The 15460-nt window shown below is 29.7% G+C and overlaps 5 protein-coding genes and 1 long non-coding RNA gene across 13 annotated transcripts; 3 read left to right on the top strand and 3 right to left on the bottom strand.

Moving 5' to 3' along the window:
• Positions 1-168: 168 nt before the first annotated feature.
• On the bottom strand, positions 169-5016 carry LOC141531997 (endocuticle structural glycoprotein ABD-4-like). Of its 8 annotated transcripts, XM_074250149.1 has the most exons (8): positions 4457-4768; positions 4336-4380; positions 4095-4241; positions 2667-2770; positions 1964-2150; positions 1696-1738; positions 693-1596; positions 169-619 (listed from the first exon to the last, which is right to left on the bottom strand). In XM_074250149.1, the coding sequence occupies exons 7-8, from the start codon at positions 702-704 to the stop codon at positions 218-220; spliced, it is 414 nt and encodes a 137-aa protein (XP_074106250.1). In that variant the 5' UTR covers positions 705-1596; positions 1696-1738; positions 1964-2150; positions 2667-2770; positions 4095-4241; positions 4336-4380; positions 4457-4768; the 3' UTR covers positions 169-217. The 8 variants fall into 8 exon arrangements, with proteins under 8 accessions (XP_074106250.1, XP_074106243.1, XP_074106246.1 ...); XM_074250142.1 differs by adding an exon at positions 4880-5016 and having other exon boundaries at positions 693-2150; positions 4457-4813; XM_074250145.1 differs by having other exon boundaries at positions 693-864; positions 990-2150.
• On the top strand, positions 2848-3599 carry LOC141531996 (endocuticle structural glycoprotein SgAbd-3-like). Its single transcript, XM_074250141.1, has 2 exons — positions 2848-2969; positions 3186-3599. Exons 1-2 carry the CDS (start codon positions 2961-2963, stop codon positions 3597-3599), a joined length of 423 nt encoding a protein of 140 aa, XP_074106242.1. The 5' UTR covers positions 2848-2960.
• On the top strand, positions 4933-6210 carry Cpr22 (cuticular protein 22). Its single transcript, XM_074250151.1, has 2 exons — positions 4933-5074; positions 5703-6210. Exons 1-2 carry the CDS (start codon positions 5060-5062, stop codon positions 6081-6083), a joined length of 396 nt encoding a protein of 131 aa, XP_074106252.1. The 5' UTR covers positions 4933-5059; the 3' UTR covers positions 6084-6210.
• Positions 6211-6978: 768 nt separating this feature from the next.
• Positions 6979-8168, bottom strand: LOC141531993 (endocuticle structural glycoprotein SgAbd-3). Its single transcript, XM_074250133.1, has 2 exons — positions 8083-8168; positions 6979-7575 (listed from the first exon to the last, which is right to left on the bottom strand). The coding sequence occupies exon 2, from the start codon at positions 7573-7575 to the stop codon at positions 7093-7095; it is 483 nt and encodes a 160-aa protein (XP_074106234.1). The 5' UTR covers positions 8083-8168; the 3' UTR covers positions 6979-7092.
• A 1637-nt stretch (positions 8169-9805) lies between these two features.
• Positions 9806-11520, bottom strand: Cpr14 (cuticular protein 14). The gene is made up of 4 exons (XM_074250139.1): positions 11363-11520; positions 10757-10890; positions 10194-10483; positions 9806-10090 (listed from the first exon to the last, which is right to left on the bottom strand). The coding sequence occupies exons 1-4, from the start codon at positions 11375-11377 to the stop codon at positions 10086-10088; spliced, it is 444 nt and encodes a 147-aa protein (XP_074106240.1). The 5' UTR covers positions 11378-11520; the 3' UTR covers positions 9806-10085.
• A 274-nt stretch (positions 11521-11794) lies between these two features.
• Positions 11795-15117, top strand: LOC141532006 (uncharacterized). The gene is made up of 6 exons (XR_012480008.1): positions 11795-12821; positions 13207-13668; positions 13825-13889; positions 13986-14432; positions 14634-14836; positions 14946-15117. It is a non-coding gene; the product is annotated as an uncharacterized LOC141532006 (long non-coding RNA).
• The last annotated feature ends 343 nt before the right edge of the window (positions 15118-15460 follow it).

Genomic DNA, 15460 nt, shown 5'->3' with positions numbered 1-15460 from the left:
CTACAATATTTATTTACTTAAATTTGATAAGATAATTTAAATATTTCTTCAAGATATTTTAGATGTCAAAGAAGAAATTTAAAGATTTAAAGAATAAATATAAAAATATTTAAATTAATTATTAATTAATAATTTTGCAATAAAAAAAATTAAATAAAACAATAAATATAAAAGAAGAAATAAAAGAATTTATTTAAACAGAATATCAATTAAAAAATCATTGTTTAGGAGCGTCGATGTCGTTTTCTTCAGGATGAGCGGCGTTGTGTTCAAGGGCCTTGAGGATTTCTTCAGGGATTGGTGGAGAAGTAGGGATGTGGTCTCCTCGTGGTTGGAATCCGTTTTCATCAGCGACGTAGACAATTTTGTAGACAACACCGTCTTCACCGGTGTAGGAGAAAGATCCCTGGACAGACATAGCTTGTCCTGATTCACTGTTGGCAGAAGGAACCAATGATCCGGCCTCGTCGGCTTTGACTCCGTTTCCTCCTTCGTAGTTGAAGGAATAAGAGCCGTCAGGGTTGGGGCCGTCTTGCTCAAATTTAATTATTGGAACTGGCGTAGTGGTATCATCCACCGGCGCTGACAACACCGCGGACACCAATCCCAAGATAACAGCCTAAAAATTTTTAAATTAAATTAAAACAAATATTTATTAATTAATTTAATTTAATTGGTAAAATATTACTTACCAACTTGTACATTTTAATTTTTTAGCTTTAAAAGCACAGATGATCAACGATTGAAATCTGACACTGAACTGAGATGCTAACACCAAAATACCTTCGGCTTATATATCCAGCAACTACCTCGAGATGACGAATCTCCAGTATAAAGTAATACCTTATTAAATACCTCCCTCCTCTGAAAAGTTAAAAACATCTTTCAGGTATTCCGTCATCGGTTCCTCTCCAAACACACATCCAGCTCATCATAATAATCCATATTAATTTTCACTGTTCAGTTGTAATCAAAAATCGGCCTTTTACCTTGTGACGGCCATCAGACGATAACAACTGTGATGATCACGTCCGGGATCACAATTACAATTACAATCGGGATAGTCCTTAAATTAATACAACATTTATTAAAAGGTCACTAACTTTCGTTGCTCCTATTTTTCCATTTCTTAATGATTGATGTTGATGCTCGGTTTTATCAATAACCAATACAGAAAATAATCCTCAATAGCAATAATAAATAAAAATTATTTGCCAGTGAAAGAGATTTATAATCGTCAGCCAGATCTCTCAATTCACCAGTGATTAGTTGCACAATATCTCTTCTGTACCGCAACAATGTATGACACTTTTGTTAATATAATTTTTTAATTATTATAAAAATCCTGTGGATTAAGAAGAAAGTTATTCGAAATTCGAGTATGTCGTAACGTATAATGGTTAATTAATATATAAAGCCGTTTGGTAAAACTATCGGTAATCTCATATAATCACAACACCATGATTAAATAAAACTGGTCAGTTTCATGGTCAACCTGGTGAGTTTGGTCCCTTCGCATCTTCATTCTTGTAGCATTAAATCAGGATTATTTATCATGAACCTTGCTAAGTAGATCATCCTTGTACTCTGCAGCTTCTTCACATTAATTCTTGTTATTATTATTATAATAATAATTATAGCTTTTTTTTGGTCGTGTGGCCTAGAGGTCATCAACGCAACCCAAATACTACCTACCACGGGATTTAAACTTTCACGCGTGGTCACCGGTGATGATCCTCTGTAAATATATACAAACATTAATGTGTGTATATGCTCTCACGACATGACTTTGAGGAATACTTTGATGCTGCAGGCAAACGTTCCGCAATGAGTGTGATTACGGCCCTGTTCACGGCTCTGATGATGCCAGACTTGTTATATTATTTTATTGCGCAATTTTAAATTTAAACATATTGACTATAGAGAGCTATTATTAACTATTATAATTAATCCTCATACTCACAATTAAATAAATAATCTCCCGTAACATTTTTGTAACAAATTAACGTCGTATATATATGGACATTTTTTTTTTTTTTTATTTATTACAACCTTCGGAAGCAAAAAGGTATTTTTAAAAAATGTCTCACAGAATTGATCTCAGTCCCATCGTTTGGAGTATAGTAACATAATAAGAGCTGGAGGCGTCTCTGAAACATCAACGGCCTTGAATAATCTTTATGGTTTTACAGAATTCATTTATAGATGTATACTACTAAAAAAACTGTAATTAGAAAGTCTCGGGATGATCACACATATTATAAATCTTTTAATCAAATATATTTTTAAAACGTCCCAGACATTTTGTTTAGATAATCAAATTATTTATGTAACCATCGCAAACAAGTTTACCAAATAAAACTATCAGTAATAGTTGATAGTATTTTTTTTTTTTTTTTTTATGTATTTATAAAAAATAATTCATTGGCCATTGATGCAAGCTTTTATAAGGCCATAAAAAAAAATATCATTTGAATCTCCGCTTACATTTTAAGTCATTAATATTAATGACGATTAAGTAAATATAAACTTATATTTATTGCGATGGGTATATAATTAAAAAATAGATTCTACTTTATTAGCTTATAACTGGCCAAAAATTATTTTTGAATTAGTTAACTGGGTAATTACGCTAAAATGAGAGTTTTATTAATAACTTCGAGTACCTGTTGGTGGGTAAGGCCCAACAGGGGGACTCTGTCGCAATCTGTGAAGACACTTGTACACTGATGTCAACTCTGTATCTTTATGTCCGTTTCGGCTACCTCATCTGTAATACAAAAAAATAACATTTATTTGTGTATACAGGTAGTATATTGAATGATTCAAAAATAAGAGGGAGAAGTTCTCACACCTCATCTACTGAAGGTTTCGGGAGTGCTATAAAAAGTCACCATTGCTCCCATCTACTCACATAAACTTTTGGATCATCCTCCAAAAAAGTTCAGTTGGAATTTAAAATGTTCTCAGTAAGTTTTAATTATTTGTTAATATTTATATTTTTTTTTAATTCATTTTAATCGAGACTAATTAAATTGTTTTTAAAAAAAATTTTAAATGTGAAAATTTTTAAAAATTATTAATGGAAATTTTTTAAAGCATTTTTTTAATTATAATTAATTTATTAAAAATTTTTTTAATTAATAATCCAATTAAAAAAAAAAATAATTAATTTATCTTTGCAGAAAGCAGTAGCGCTGTTAGCCCTGGTAGCGGCAGGATTAGCAGCTCCGCAATACCGAACGGAGTCATCATCACCGTCATCACCCCCTGAAGAGATAATAAGCAGCTCTTTCAACGGACCGAACCCCGACGGTTCCTACCAATACAACTACGAGACTAACAAAGGAACAAAAGTCAGCCAAGAAGGTGCTCTACTTCCCTCAAGCGACCCGGAGAACAAAGACGGCGCTCTGTCAGTTTCTGGAGCGTACAGCTATGTCGGTGACGACGGTGTTCCAATCCAGGTGACCTACGTCGCCGATGAAAACGGATACCGGCCCGCCGGGGATCATCTTCCAGTTTCTCCGCCAATTCCTGAAGCGATCGTCAAGGGTCTTGAATGGATCGCCGCTCATCCCGAGGAAGACAGTCTTTGAAAGTGATTTATTGTGTATAAATTACAAGATTATTATTATTATTAAGGCGATTACTATTAAATATTACCGTTTACTATCTACAACATAATAGCGATTGCACGATGTCACTAGTTGTTCTCAAACAAGATCCTCATCGGAGATACGACTCACTATTAATTATTATTTTAATACCTGTGGGTGTGTGTGTGTGTGTGTGTGTGTGTGTGTGTGTGTGTGTGTTTTATAATTATTGAAAAATATATGATGTTTTTTTTTTTTTCCTTTTTAACAATTACTTTTATTTATTATTCCTGTCGAGTTAAATTATGCAAATTTAATCTATTTTTTTTTTTATAATTAAATTTATCTTATTGTTTTATAAGAAAGCCTTAAGGGCGTATAAAAAAATTTTTTTTCGGAATTTATAAATTAAAAAAGAAAAAATTTAAATATCAGAATTTTTTAAAAAATTATATAATCCAAAATTCTACTAAGTATAATTCAAATTGATATTACCTGGAATTTTTTTTTACCACAGATTACACTGAGTATAACATGGAAGGATATGCAGTATAATTTTGTTCTTTCCGTGTTTTATAATTATTGAAAAATATATGTTTTTTTTTTTTTTTCCTTTTTAACAATTACTTTTATTTATTATTCCTGTTGAGTTAAATTATGAAAATTTAATTTATTTTTTTTTTTTACAATAAAATAAATTTATCTTATTGTTTTATACATATAAATAAATACTTACATATTGATTCGCGTGCATCCAAGAAAACATCCAGCGCATCACGACCTTGACATATAAGAATAAGCATGAGCCAAATAAATATTTTAATGGAATAATTAAAAATATAAGAGCATGTACTCACCACCATAATAATAATAATAATAATGTTCATAATGTGTAATGAGATGAATTTAAGGTTAAAAAAATGATACGTGAAAGCAAAGCAAGAAAATTATGACAATTGAGTAAGCGTGTTGCTTTTTAAAAACGTTAGTAGTTGTTACTGGGACTGCTGCCGGGGACCCGATGACATTTAAAACATTACACCGCGACTGCGACACGGTGATCCTTGTTCGGGAAGGTGGCATAGAGTCGCATTGATGCACACCACCACACACCTAACCTCTGATTTTTTTTCTTCTTTTTTATTTAGTATTAGTCGCTGTTGTTGTAACACACTCGAGTTCGTATGAATAATTCGTATACGTATAAATAATCCCTGTGAGTATTATAATGCTTTGATACCTTGTTTAAACATTATAACATTAACCGTGTGTGTACTTACTTATTTGAGAGTAAAAGAAGGCTGTCGGAGCCTTCCAACATGAGCATCAACCAATAGTAACCACCAAACGATTATGTTAACGTATTGGTAATAATGTGCTGAACCTGGGGGTATATATGCCGGTAGTACTCCAGCCGAGGTAAACACTTTGTCGTTAGAAGAGTTTTACGACGTCCCAACATGTACGCATTATTGGTGAGTTTTAAATATTGAAGTAAGCTATCATTTGATCATCTTGTCATTTTTTTCTCTATAACACTGAAGTTGACAGATATTAAAAATTTTTTTAGTAGATTATTAAAAAAAAAATTAATTAAAAATTTTCACATGTGGAAATTAATAAAAATTGCTAGTGAAAATTTTTAGAAGCATTTTTTTATTGTAATTAATTTGTTAAAAAAATTTTTTAAATTAACAGCTGACCGCTAACTTCAGTATTATTTTTTTATAACAAATTTCTTTTGAAAAATTATTTTTTTTTAATTTCACTTTTTTATTTATTCAAATTTTAACCTCAAATTTTTTTTTTTTAACAAAAAATTATGAAATTAAAATCAGCTGTCATTTCTTTTTTTAACAAATAAATTATGACATTAAAATTAAATGATAATTTTTTAATTTTATTTAACAAATAAATTTTTTTATAAAAAATTTTTACTCCAATTTTTTTTTTTTCTATAATTTATTTGTTAAAAAAATTATAAAAATTATCAAGTTAATTTTTAATGCATCTGAAATAATTTTTTATATTTGATTAATATTAATAATTGTTATTTTTAACTTACTTGATAAAAATAACCTAAATTTACCCTCTCTTCTTCAGTTAGTGATAGCGATTGCAGCGCCAATTGCGTTGACAGCTCCGGCAGACGATGTGATCCCAATTGTCAGTCAAACACAAGACGGACCTAACCCCGACGGGTCGTACAAATGGGCCTACGAGTCGGGAAATGGAATCAAGGCCCAGGAAGAAGGACAAGTGGCCAATGCCGGCAGTGAGAATGAAGCTATGCAAGCAACCGGTGAATTCTCGTACCGCGGGGACGATGGACAGGAAATTTCGCTGAAGTACACTGCTAATGAAGAGGGCTTCAAGCCAGAGGGAGCTCATTTGCCTACTGCGCCCCCAATTCCCGAGCTCATCCAGAAAGCGCTTGCTTGGATCGCAGCGCATCCTTCCAAAGAAGACCAGAACAATGTTTAACGGATTTTGATTGTGCTTTCGATATTTTTTACGAGGAATTATTATTGTATTGATATTATGTATATATTTATTGTGTTAATATCTGCAAGCGATCGATCAATAAATAATTGTGATTCGATTTTAAAAATTTGTGAGGTTATTTCTTCTTTTGGAATTTTTATTTTAAGATTTTTAGTGTTAATTTTATATTAATATCAATGTGTAATTAAAAACATTAAACACTAAATATTACAAAAATTTTTATGATTATTTATTATTTTACTTTGTTCTTTTTGAGGTTATGCTCTACAAAATATTGTTGAAGATTAATGAAGATATTTTTAGTCATAGATAAAAATATAATTTTATTCAATATATCTTCTTGTTTAAATAATTAATTTATTTAACCTCTAGGTTGAAGAAGAACTTCAACGCTAATTTTTAAGAAGAAATAATAATTATTGTTGGAAATTTTTAAAAGTATTTTTTTTATTGTAAAATTCTAAAAAATTGACAGCTAACCTCAGTTTGATCTTAAAACTGTATATAGTCTTCTTAAAAATTGTTTAAAGTAGTTTTCAAGTATGAAAATGAAATTAGCTGACATTTCAAAATTTTTAGAAATTTTTTATAGAAGAAATTTCAATTAAACAATTTAAAAAAAAAAATTTACAAGTAAAAAACTTGAAAAACTACAAGTGCAATTTTTACAAATATTTTTTTAGTTGTAATATAATTAAAAAAATTTACCATGATATAGATTAAAAAAAATTATTCTTTAAATAATTATAACCTATCAATCAAATAATATCAACCAAAAAATTTTTTGCGTGGAAAATCTACTCAAAATGGCGGCCTAGTTTCTCATCCAACCAACATTAGTCTCAATTCTCATGTAATTAATCAAAACAAGATCTTAAAATTTTTTTAACATAATTTTTTATTGCAAAATCAAGTCATGGAAGATATATTTATAAAAAACATAAAAAATTCAAGTCATGGAACACATTATTATAAAAAAATCTCAAGCTTATTGACTATTGGCGTCAGGGGACGGGTTCTTGGCGATCCACTCCAAAGATCTCTGAATAGCTTCAGGAATAGCTTGAGTGGGTGGCGGGGTTGGAAGATGATCACCAGCGAAGACGACTCCGTTCTCGTCGGCGGTCCAGGAGAGGTTGATCTTGGTTCCATCGGGAGCAGTCCAGCTAACGGATCCTTGGCGGGTTTGAGTGGCGTTTTCCCCCACGGTCTTCATGCCACCGGTCTCGGAGAAGGTCGATCCGTCGGAAGTTTCCCAAGATGAAGAGAAGGTGCCATCAGGGCTAATGTCCTGCTCCTGGTGGACGATAGTCACGTCGTCCTTGGATCCCTGCTGAGGTTGAGTTGGTGGCACTGGAGGGCTTCCTCCCTGCGGTGAGGGAACTGGCGGTCTTGCTCCTGGTCGGGCGCCACGCTGGGCGCTGATACCGGCTACCAGCAAGAGGAAGGACAAGACTACTTTGCCGTTCATCTGAAGTAAGTTATTAATTATTAATTATTATTATTTTTGTTTTTATTAATGATACTGAAGTTAGCTGACAACTGTCAATTCTTTAAAATTTTTTTAACCTTCAATTGCAATTAAAAAAAATTTTTTTTTTTAATTTGCAGACTTGGAATTTTTTTATTAATAATTTAATTATTGTAAAATTATAATAAATTTTTTAATGTCAGTTAACTTCAGTCTAATTTATAAATGATAGTGAAATTAGCTAACAGCTGTCAATTTTTACAATAAAAAATTTTTTCAAAAAAATTCGATAATAATTTTTTTAACTTTTCATTAATGAAATAATTATTTAAATTATTTAAAAAAATTTAATTAAAAAATTCCACGTGTAAAAATGAATAAAAATTACAAGTGAAAATTTTTAGAAGTTTTTTTTTATTGTAATTGATTTGTTAAAAAAATTTTTTAAATTGACAACTGACGGCTAACTTCACTATCATCAATAAATTCTCACTTTAGACAACTTACAATTGGTTGGTTATTCCGTCTGAAGAGAACTGGAGAAAACTAATGTCAATCTCCGGAAGATGAGAGCTTTTATACTAGATTTTCGAGGCTCTATCTGTGAAAAAAATTGATTAGTTAAATTTATTACTACGTTGATGAAAATGTCAAGTACATGATAACAAGGTTTAGTATTCAAGATCATATTGATATGTAATATCTAATCCAGTATAATGTTATTTTATATTTGAATATATTTACATTACTATTCCTTTCATCCATTAGATATTCACGTGAAGATGAGATCTCGCAACAGTTATTAAATTTTATTTTCTCTATTACGGAATTGTATATTCAAGAGTGTCGAAAATTCAACCCGGCTTAGGTCGATTGGGCAAAAACGGTATAAATTTTAAAATTCACTCTTTTAAATAAATTTGAATCCATTAGCTTCAATAGATTCTCTTTATTGGGTTTTTTGGTATTACAATTCGGTCACAAGTTTTAAATATTTATTTCTAAGTTTTTTTTGTTTACATAACCAAATTTTTTGTGGCAGTGAATGTTCGCTTGTTTTTGTCGACGATAAAAAAATCATTTGATCGTAATTATTGGCTGTTTAGGCTCGTAAGTAAAAAAGGTAATAAATTATAATTTTTTTTTTTTTAATTAAAGTGATTGAAGTATTTTCGTTGGTAATACCTCAAAGCTTATTGACTTTTCAATGTCAAAAGAAGAATTTCTTTTTTATTAGAATAAAAAAGATTTCAAGTTTTTATTTTTGACAATTAATTAATTTATAGAAGTAAAATTAACAAACAGCTGTTAATTTTTACGATTTTTTTTTTTTAATAAATAAATTATTTAAAAAATAATAATATTATTTTTTTTTAATAATTAATATTTAATATTTTAAACTGAGTAATTTTTTTCAATTTTTTAATTAATTAGAATTTAATAAAAATTTATATAATAGTTATTCTTACTGCAGATGATTAAATATATCTAAAAATAATTTAGGGTGTCAATATTTAGGCCCCTGTTAATAATCGTAAATTTTAATAATTAAGTATTATAAAGTGTTATTGCAAAACATAGTGATAGATTTTTAATGACATATTTGTTAATTATTAGATTTTACGATCTTTAATTAAAAAATTCAATTGATTAAAGAAGAAAAGAGTAATTTTTTTATTAAAAAAATTCTACAAGCCCTTTAATAAAAAAATTTCTAATTAAAACTATGAATATGTTTAAATTATAAAAAAATAGTCCAATCATTTTACATTCAACTTTTATTAAAGTCTAATTACATAAATACAATCTTATAATCATCAATATCTGTTAATTAAAAAGTGACTTGAAATAGACGTCGTTCAATCGCGAATGATAACTTCGAAGGTCAAAAAAAAAATAATTCCACAAACTTAAAAAAGTAATTACTTATTAAAAACAAGTTATAAACATTACGTGTCAATTTATAATAATTTATTTAAACATTCCAGGAAGTAATGTCTCTTTATCGGTTTTAAAAATCATAAAATTACTCAATAAGAATTTTATTGAACAAGTTTTATTAATTAGCATCTTCGGTAATTCCCGGAATATTCACCAGTGATAATTAACCTTCAGTGTTCCAATCGAACAGTCTTAACCTAATCCAATTACCATCGGATTGTTTCGCTCCAAAAAAAAATAAACAATAATTTTTTTAAATTGAATTTTATTTACATAAAAAATCACAAGATTAATAATCGACACATTAATATAATTAAAATAATTAACAAAAATGTCGCTACCTTACAAAAAGTTATAAAAAATCCTTAGTATTAAAAATTAAAACTGACAATTGATACATCATGATAAAAAAATGTATAAATGTATATTTAATCATCCTTGGATGTTTGTTATTACGTCAGGTCTCAGTTATTAGCGTTATTTTATGACGATATTCGGTAGGTCACAGGATACAGGATTGCCGATGTGTATTGAGTAGTTCACTGTAATGGGGCACGGGGTGTGCGAGATTAACCTGAAGAAAGAGAAAGTAGATGAGGATCGGTAGTCACGAACTCAACAGATTATAGCTAACAGCTACAAACTGAACCGTAATTGAAGAAATCTATGGATTTAACCTCTTGGAGCAGGTCGCGCTGGAGGTCCGCCCTGTCCTTCGTTATCTTGCTCAGGATGGGCCGCGTTCCACTCTAAAGCGCGCTGGATTTCTGGAGGAATTGGTGGAGCGGTCGGGATGTGCGATCCTTGGGCTTGGAAGCCGTTTTCGTCGGCTGTCCACGTTAAGCTTATTTGCTGACCGTCTGGAGCACTCCAGCCCTCACTACCCTGGGCTACTACTGCGGTTTCAGCTTCCACTTGCTTTGGCTGTCCTGTTTCCTGGTGACTGATTCCGTTGCTGGTCTCGAAGCTGTAATTAATTACATTTTTTAATTTTTAGAATTTTTTTTTTTATTTAAAAAATTTTTTTTTGGAAAAAATTAAAAAAAAAATTTTAAGTTCTAATTTAATTACTGAAAAAAAAATTTGAACGTTTTTATTTTTTTTTTTTTAAAACAAATTTTTTCCAAAAAATTGCATTTTTTATTTTGTAAAAATTTTTTTTGCCATAATTTGTTTGTTAAAAAAATTATGTTAATATTTTGAATTATAATAATTTTTTTTCTCAATATTTAGCACTTACTTGTTGACGTAATTTCCATCAAAACCAACTTCCAATTGTTGAGAAACAATGGTGGCATCTTTGTCAGCGCCACCTGCGCCACCTCTCTGAGGTGCAGCCCATGCGCATGCGCAGAGAGCGATTACAGCTGTCACCTGAAGAAAGAATTGAAAATTTGTCTTAAAGTGCATAAAAAATTGTAAGGATGATTGTTAAAAAATTTTAATGGAAAATTTCATCAGCTTGGTAATTTGCATGACTGTTTTTTTTATCCCTAGCATGATGTTTGCATTTATTGAGCAATGACTTTTAATTATTCAAACAAATATTATAATTCGTTTATGAATATTCACAGTCACGTGGATTAGTAAAATTTTATATTTTTATGAAAATTGTAATTTTTTTAAAAATAAATTAAAGCAAAAAAAAATTGACGAAGAAATTTTAAAAAATTAAAAAATGCAATTTTTAAAAAATAATTTTTTTGCTAAAAAATAGTCATTTTTTTTTTCACTAATAATTTTCTTCTTTCAGATGATCCGGACCAAGGGTTAATGATTTTTATAAAATAAAAAGCTCTGAAGATGATTTTGTGGATGAAGACTTTGATTGATTTAAAAAACTTACCTTGACAGAATACATAATATCTATTTGTGACACCAACAGTAGATGAACCAAGATTGAAACGAAGATGAGATGGTACTTGTGGCTGTTGGTCAGAGGCGAGGCTCTTTATATACACGAGACTCAACGTGGTGCAGTGAAAGGGGTCATCCCTGCCCGTAGATCTTCAGCTAGCTTCTTCTAGTTTTCAATTTTTTTTTTTTGCAATTAAAAAAAATATTTTTCATTATCATCATATTTAAAATATTAGAACAAAAATCTGTCAGCTGATCAATAAGGTAAGTCCTGAATAATTTATAGCCCTTAATTATGATACTGAAGTTAGCTTCAAGCTAGCAATTTTTTTAATTCTCAAAAAAAAAATTATTTAAATATAAAAAATGCTTTTAATAATTTTTAATTGAATTTATTTTATTCTTGATTTTTTTTAGTTTTCCCAACTGCGAAATAAATTGAAAAAAGTATCAAAAGGCGACGACTAATAGCTCAAATTAAAGATAATTATATGAATTATAACATAAATTTGATAGACTTTTACGGCTTAAAATTATTTGAAGAAAAAGGGCCGAAAAACGTTGTTAAATTTTTTTCCTTGACCTAGACGAGTTGAGTATAAATAAAGCACAAGCTCTGTTAACTTCAATGTCATCCTTTAGCCTCAAAGCTAAATGACAAGTGTGAAATAATAATTGGAAACAATTGGTGATAATAATTACTGTAAATAGCAAAATATGAAATATTTCCGATAATTGTTTAGCAGTTACGTGATTTATGGATGATAATTGCGTTGTTTATTTATCCGGTTATCCTCGGATGATTTGCAAATGACGTTAATATCTACAGGGTTAAGCGTCATCTTCAATCACGGCCAAAATCCTTGATTGCTATAATAACAATAATTGCAATGATAAGTGAATTATTTCCTGAGTTAAGACAAGAAACAACAGATTAGTAATTATTACAAAGTACATTTATTAATTGATTAATTAATTAGCAGGATCGATGAATTGAAGATAAGTGTTGGAATCTATTAAAAAGTCGGCGACATTATGACAATTTATAATTAGCATTCTAATGGGTGTGAGGACTTTAAAGTCTTTAGTAGCCCGAGGCGTTCGAGCGGCATATTATTTCAGGCTTTAAGAACCCTCGAGAATTAATCTATAGATACACGTGTAATGTGTCTGGCTTAGCAGCGGCTGTCTGTAAGCGATAAATGTCCGAGTGACAACGGGGGATATATACACTTACTTATCTCGAGAATTCCTGCTCACGTAGTGTCATAATAATCAACTCGGAGCAACTTTAAAACTTGCATAATCGCATATTTTATAATTTCAGTGCATCATCTTCATCTGCATCTTACTGATTTCACAGATTACACTAATTGTCCTCAAGAAGGACAGAGGACACTCATTGGTCTACTTTTTGTATAATCAAGTATGATCTTCTAATCTTAAAAGTGAGTTTTTTTTTTTTTTTTTTTTTTTCCATAAATTAGGATGTAATATAAAAATTAAATTAATAATTTTTTTAACAAATTAAATTTGGCAAAAAAAATTGACTTGTGAAAATTAAAAAATATAAATTATTTTTTGGAAGAAATTTTTTTGTTAAGAAAATTTTTTTCTATAGTGACTGCTAAGTTTAATGTCACATTATTGAAAATTTATCATGAAAATTAAATTAGCCGGCATTTAAAAATTTTTAGAATTTTTTTTTTTTATTAAAAAAATTATTGCAAAAAAAAAAAAAATTTTTTTGTCTTAATTTAATTATTAAAAAAAATTAAAAAAGTCGGCTGACTTTAGTATTATAAATTTATCACCTTTTTTTTATGGTTACAGACTTGGTTAATGATATTCAGATCTGGATATTTTAAATTAAATAACGAATCATAAAAGTAGCTGTGGTGGTATCCATTCACCAAGAATTTCCCTTGGCCTTGCGCATCCTTACTACTAACCACCTCAGTGTCGAGAGCCTCGAATATCTCAGCCTCGGAAAATACGTAACACTATTTGTTAATCACGACACATATCCCTTTTTTATAATAAAAAGATATATTATTAATTTTTATGAAATTAGGAGACATCTGATAATTTTTTGACAAATTAATTAAAGCAAAAAAAAATTTTTTTTTTAGTTAAAAATGATTTTTTATTTCTAGTTTTCAACTCTTCAGGACCTGGGCTATTTTTTTTCTGACGCAAAAAAATTTATGATAATGAAGTATCTTCTAACCCTGATTAAAAATATTGATTGAAAAGAATTGAAAAGATCCAGTTGATGATCATGTTGGATAAAAGGTATTTTTACAATAATTTATGAAGTTAAGTTTGTTGATTCAAATTGAACCCCAAAATTTTTTTTTTAAATTGGTTTGTAATTAAATTTAACGTGTATAGAATTACACATTTTTAATTTCATATTTAATATTGAATATTGATTATTAAATCTTGCAGATTAAAAAAATAACACAAACCCTGGGCGCCGGATAATAAAAAAGAAGAAAAGAGACAGGTGAAAGGTGAGGTGGAGGACGAAACGTGACACATGGGGCATCGAGGACAGCACCAAATGTCACTGTCCTCCCATACATGTACTGAAGTATCTATTGTTTCAGTGTAAGCATGGGCATTAAAGTAAGACTGCCGACAATCTGAGTAAGATAATACGGGTAGGGTATTCAATACCGGTGGCTGATTCGTCTCAACAAATGTAGGCGATTGACAGTTGCAACCGTCTATGATTAATGGATCCAAGATATGTAGATTGAACTGTCATTACACGTCCGCTGTGTACTTTTATTTGTTAATGAGACAAAGTGTCATAAATCATAGCTGGATACAAAAACATTCCAGTCCTACGCCAAATAAAATGCGTACAGGTTACTGGCGCCCAACGTGTCCTGCAAAAGTGATCAGTGATCATTGACTACAAGCCGTTAGAATAAATAAAAATGACGAGTATTAAAATGAGTAAAAAATAAGAGGATGCCGCTGAGATGAGACAGCCTTTCGCTTTGTGGTTATGTAAACCTTGGGTTTAACTGACCTTTATTGTGTTGATGGTATGCGGCATTTACTTACCCCAACGATTACGATGTATTCGATCTGTGTCGTATTATGATTATTCTTTGCTCCCTTCTATATCAATATTTCTTCCCTTGAAAAACAATCCTCAAAGTTCATCAATGATCATCATCATCATCATCATCATCATCATCATCGCTGATCAGGATCACTAATGCTTTTTTATAATTCTATCATAGCTTCCATTGATCAGCTTCAACAGCAAATCTCATCAAGAGCTTAATGATACTGTGATTAAGCAAATAAGTCGTGCAAAGCAACCAATTAATGTGATGATAAAATAACAAACCACATGACCTTTATTTAAAGTCAAAGGTCTCACTAATTTGCAATCTTCATATGGAATTTACTTCATCCAGTGCCCTTTTCCAGATATTCGTTGGTAAGTTTTTCTTTGTATTATGATCATTCTCATTTATTATCTATAATGTATAACGTATTCTTCTTTTCTTGTTCAATATTCACTAACGCTTTGTTCGATCGTCGGTAAGACAACTGGTACCTTTAACTGGTGAGTCGGTCGTCAGTTTTATCAACTACTACTCAGTTAATACTGTGATAAATATACCAAAATGATGGACCGAACGATAAAGAATACGATTTTGATTAAATTAGCCAACTTTTCATTTTTTTTTTAACTAAAATTTAAAAAATTATAAGGGACCTTAAATATTTTATTTTTTAATTATATTAAATTTTATGAAAATTTAAGGTAAAAGCCCGAATTAATATTTAATATTTTGAACTTATAGTAATTTTTTTCAATTTTTTAATTAATAAAAATTTATATAATAGTTATTCTTATTACAGATGATTAAATATATTAAAAATAATTTATAGTGCCAATAATTGGAGCTTTTACCTTAATTTATTTATTAAAAAAAAATTTTTTTTAATTTTTCCGTAAACTTTATTTAATTTGTGCTCACTGCGCGAATTGATTGATTAGAACGGTTTTTTTTTGTTTTTTTTTTTTTTTAAGTCAATGCCCGATACAATCTAAATC

Source organism: Cotesia typhae, unplaced genomic scaffold, assembly GCF_013202065.1.
Source record: "Cotesia typhae breed Kobodo isofemale line unplaced genomic scaffold, CoteBio_Ctyphae contig_50, whole genome shotgun sequence".
NCBI lineage: Eukaryota > Metazoa > Arthropoda > Insecta > Hymenoptera > Braconidae > Cotesia > Cotesia typhae.
Note: the sequence above shows the minus strand (reverse complement) of the source record. Positions and strands in the feature narration are given on the sequence as shown.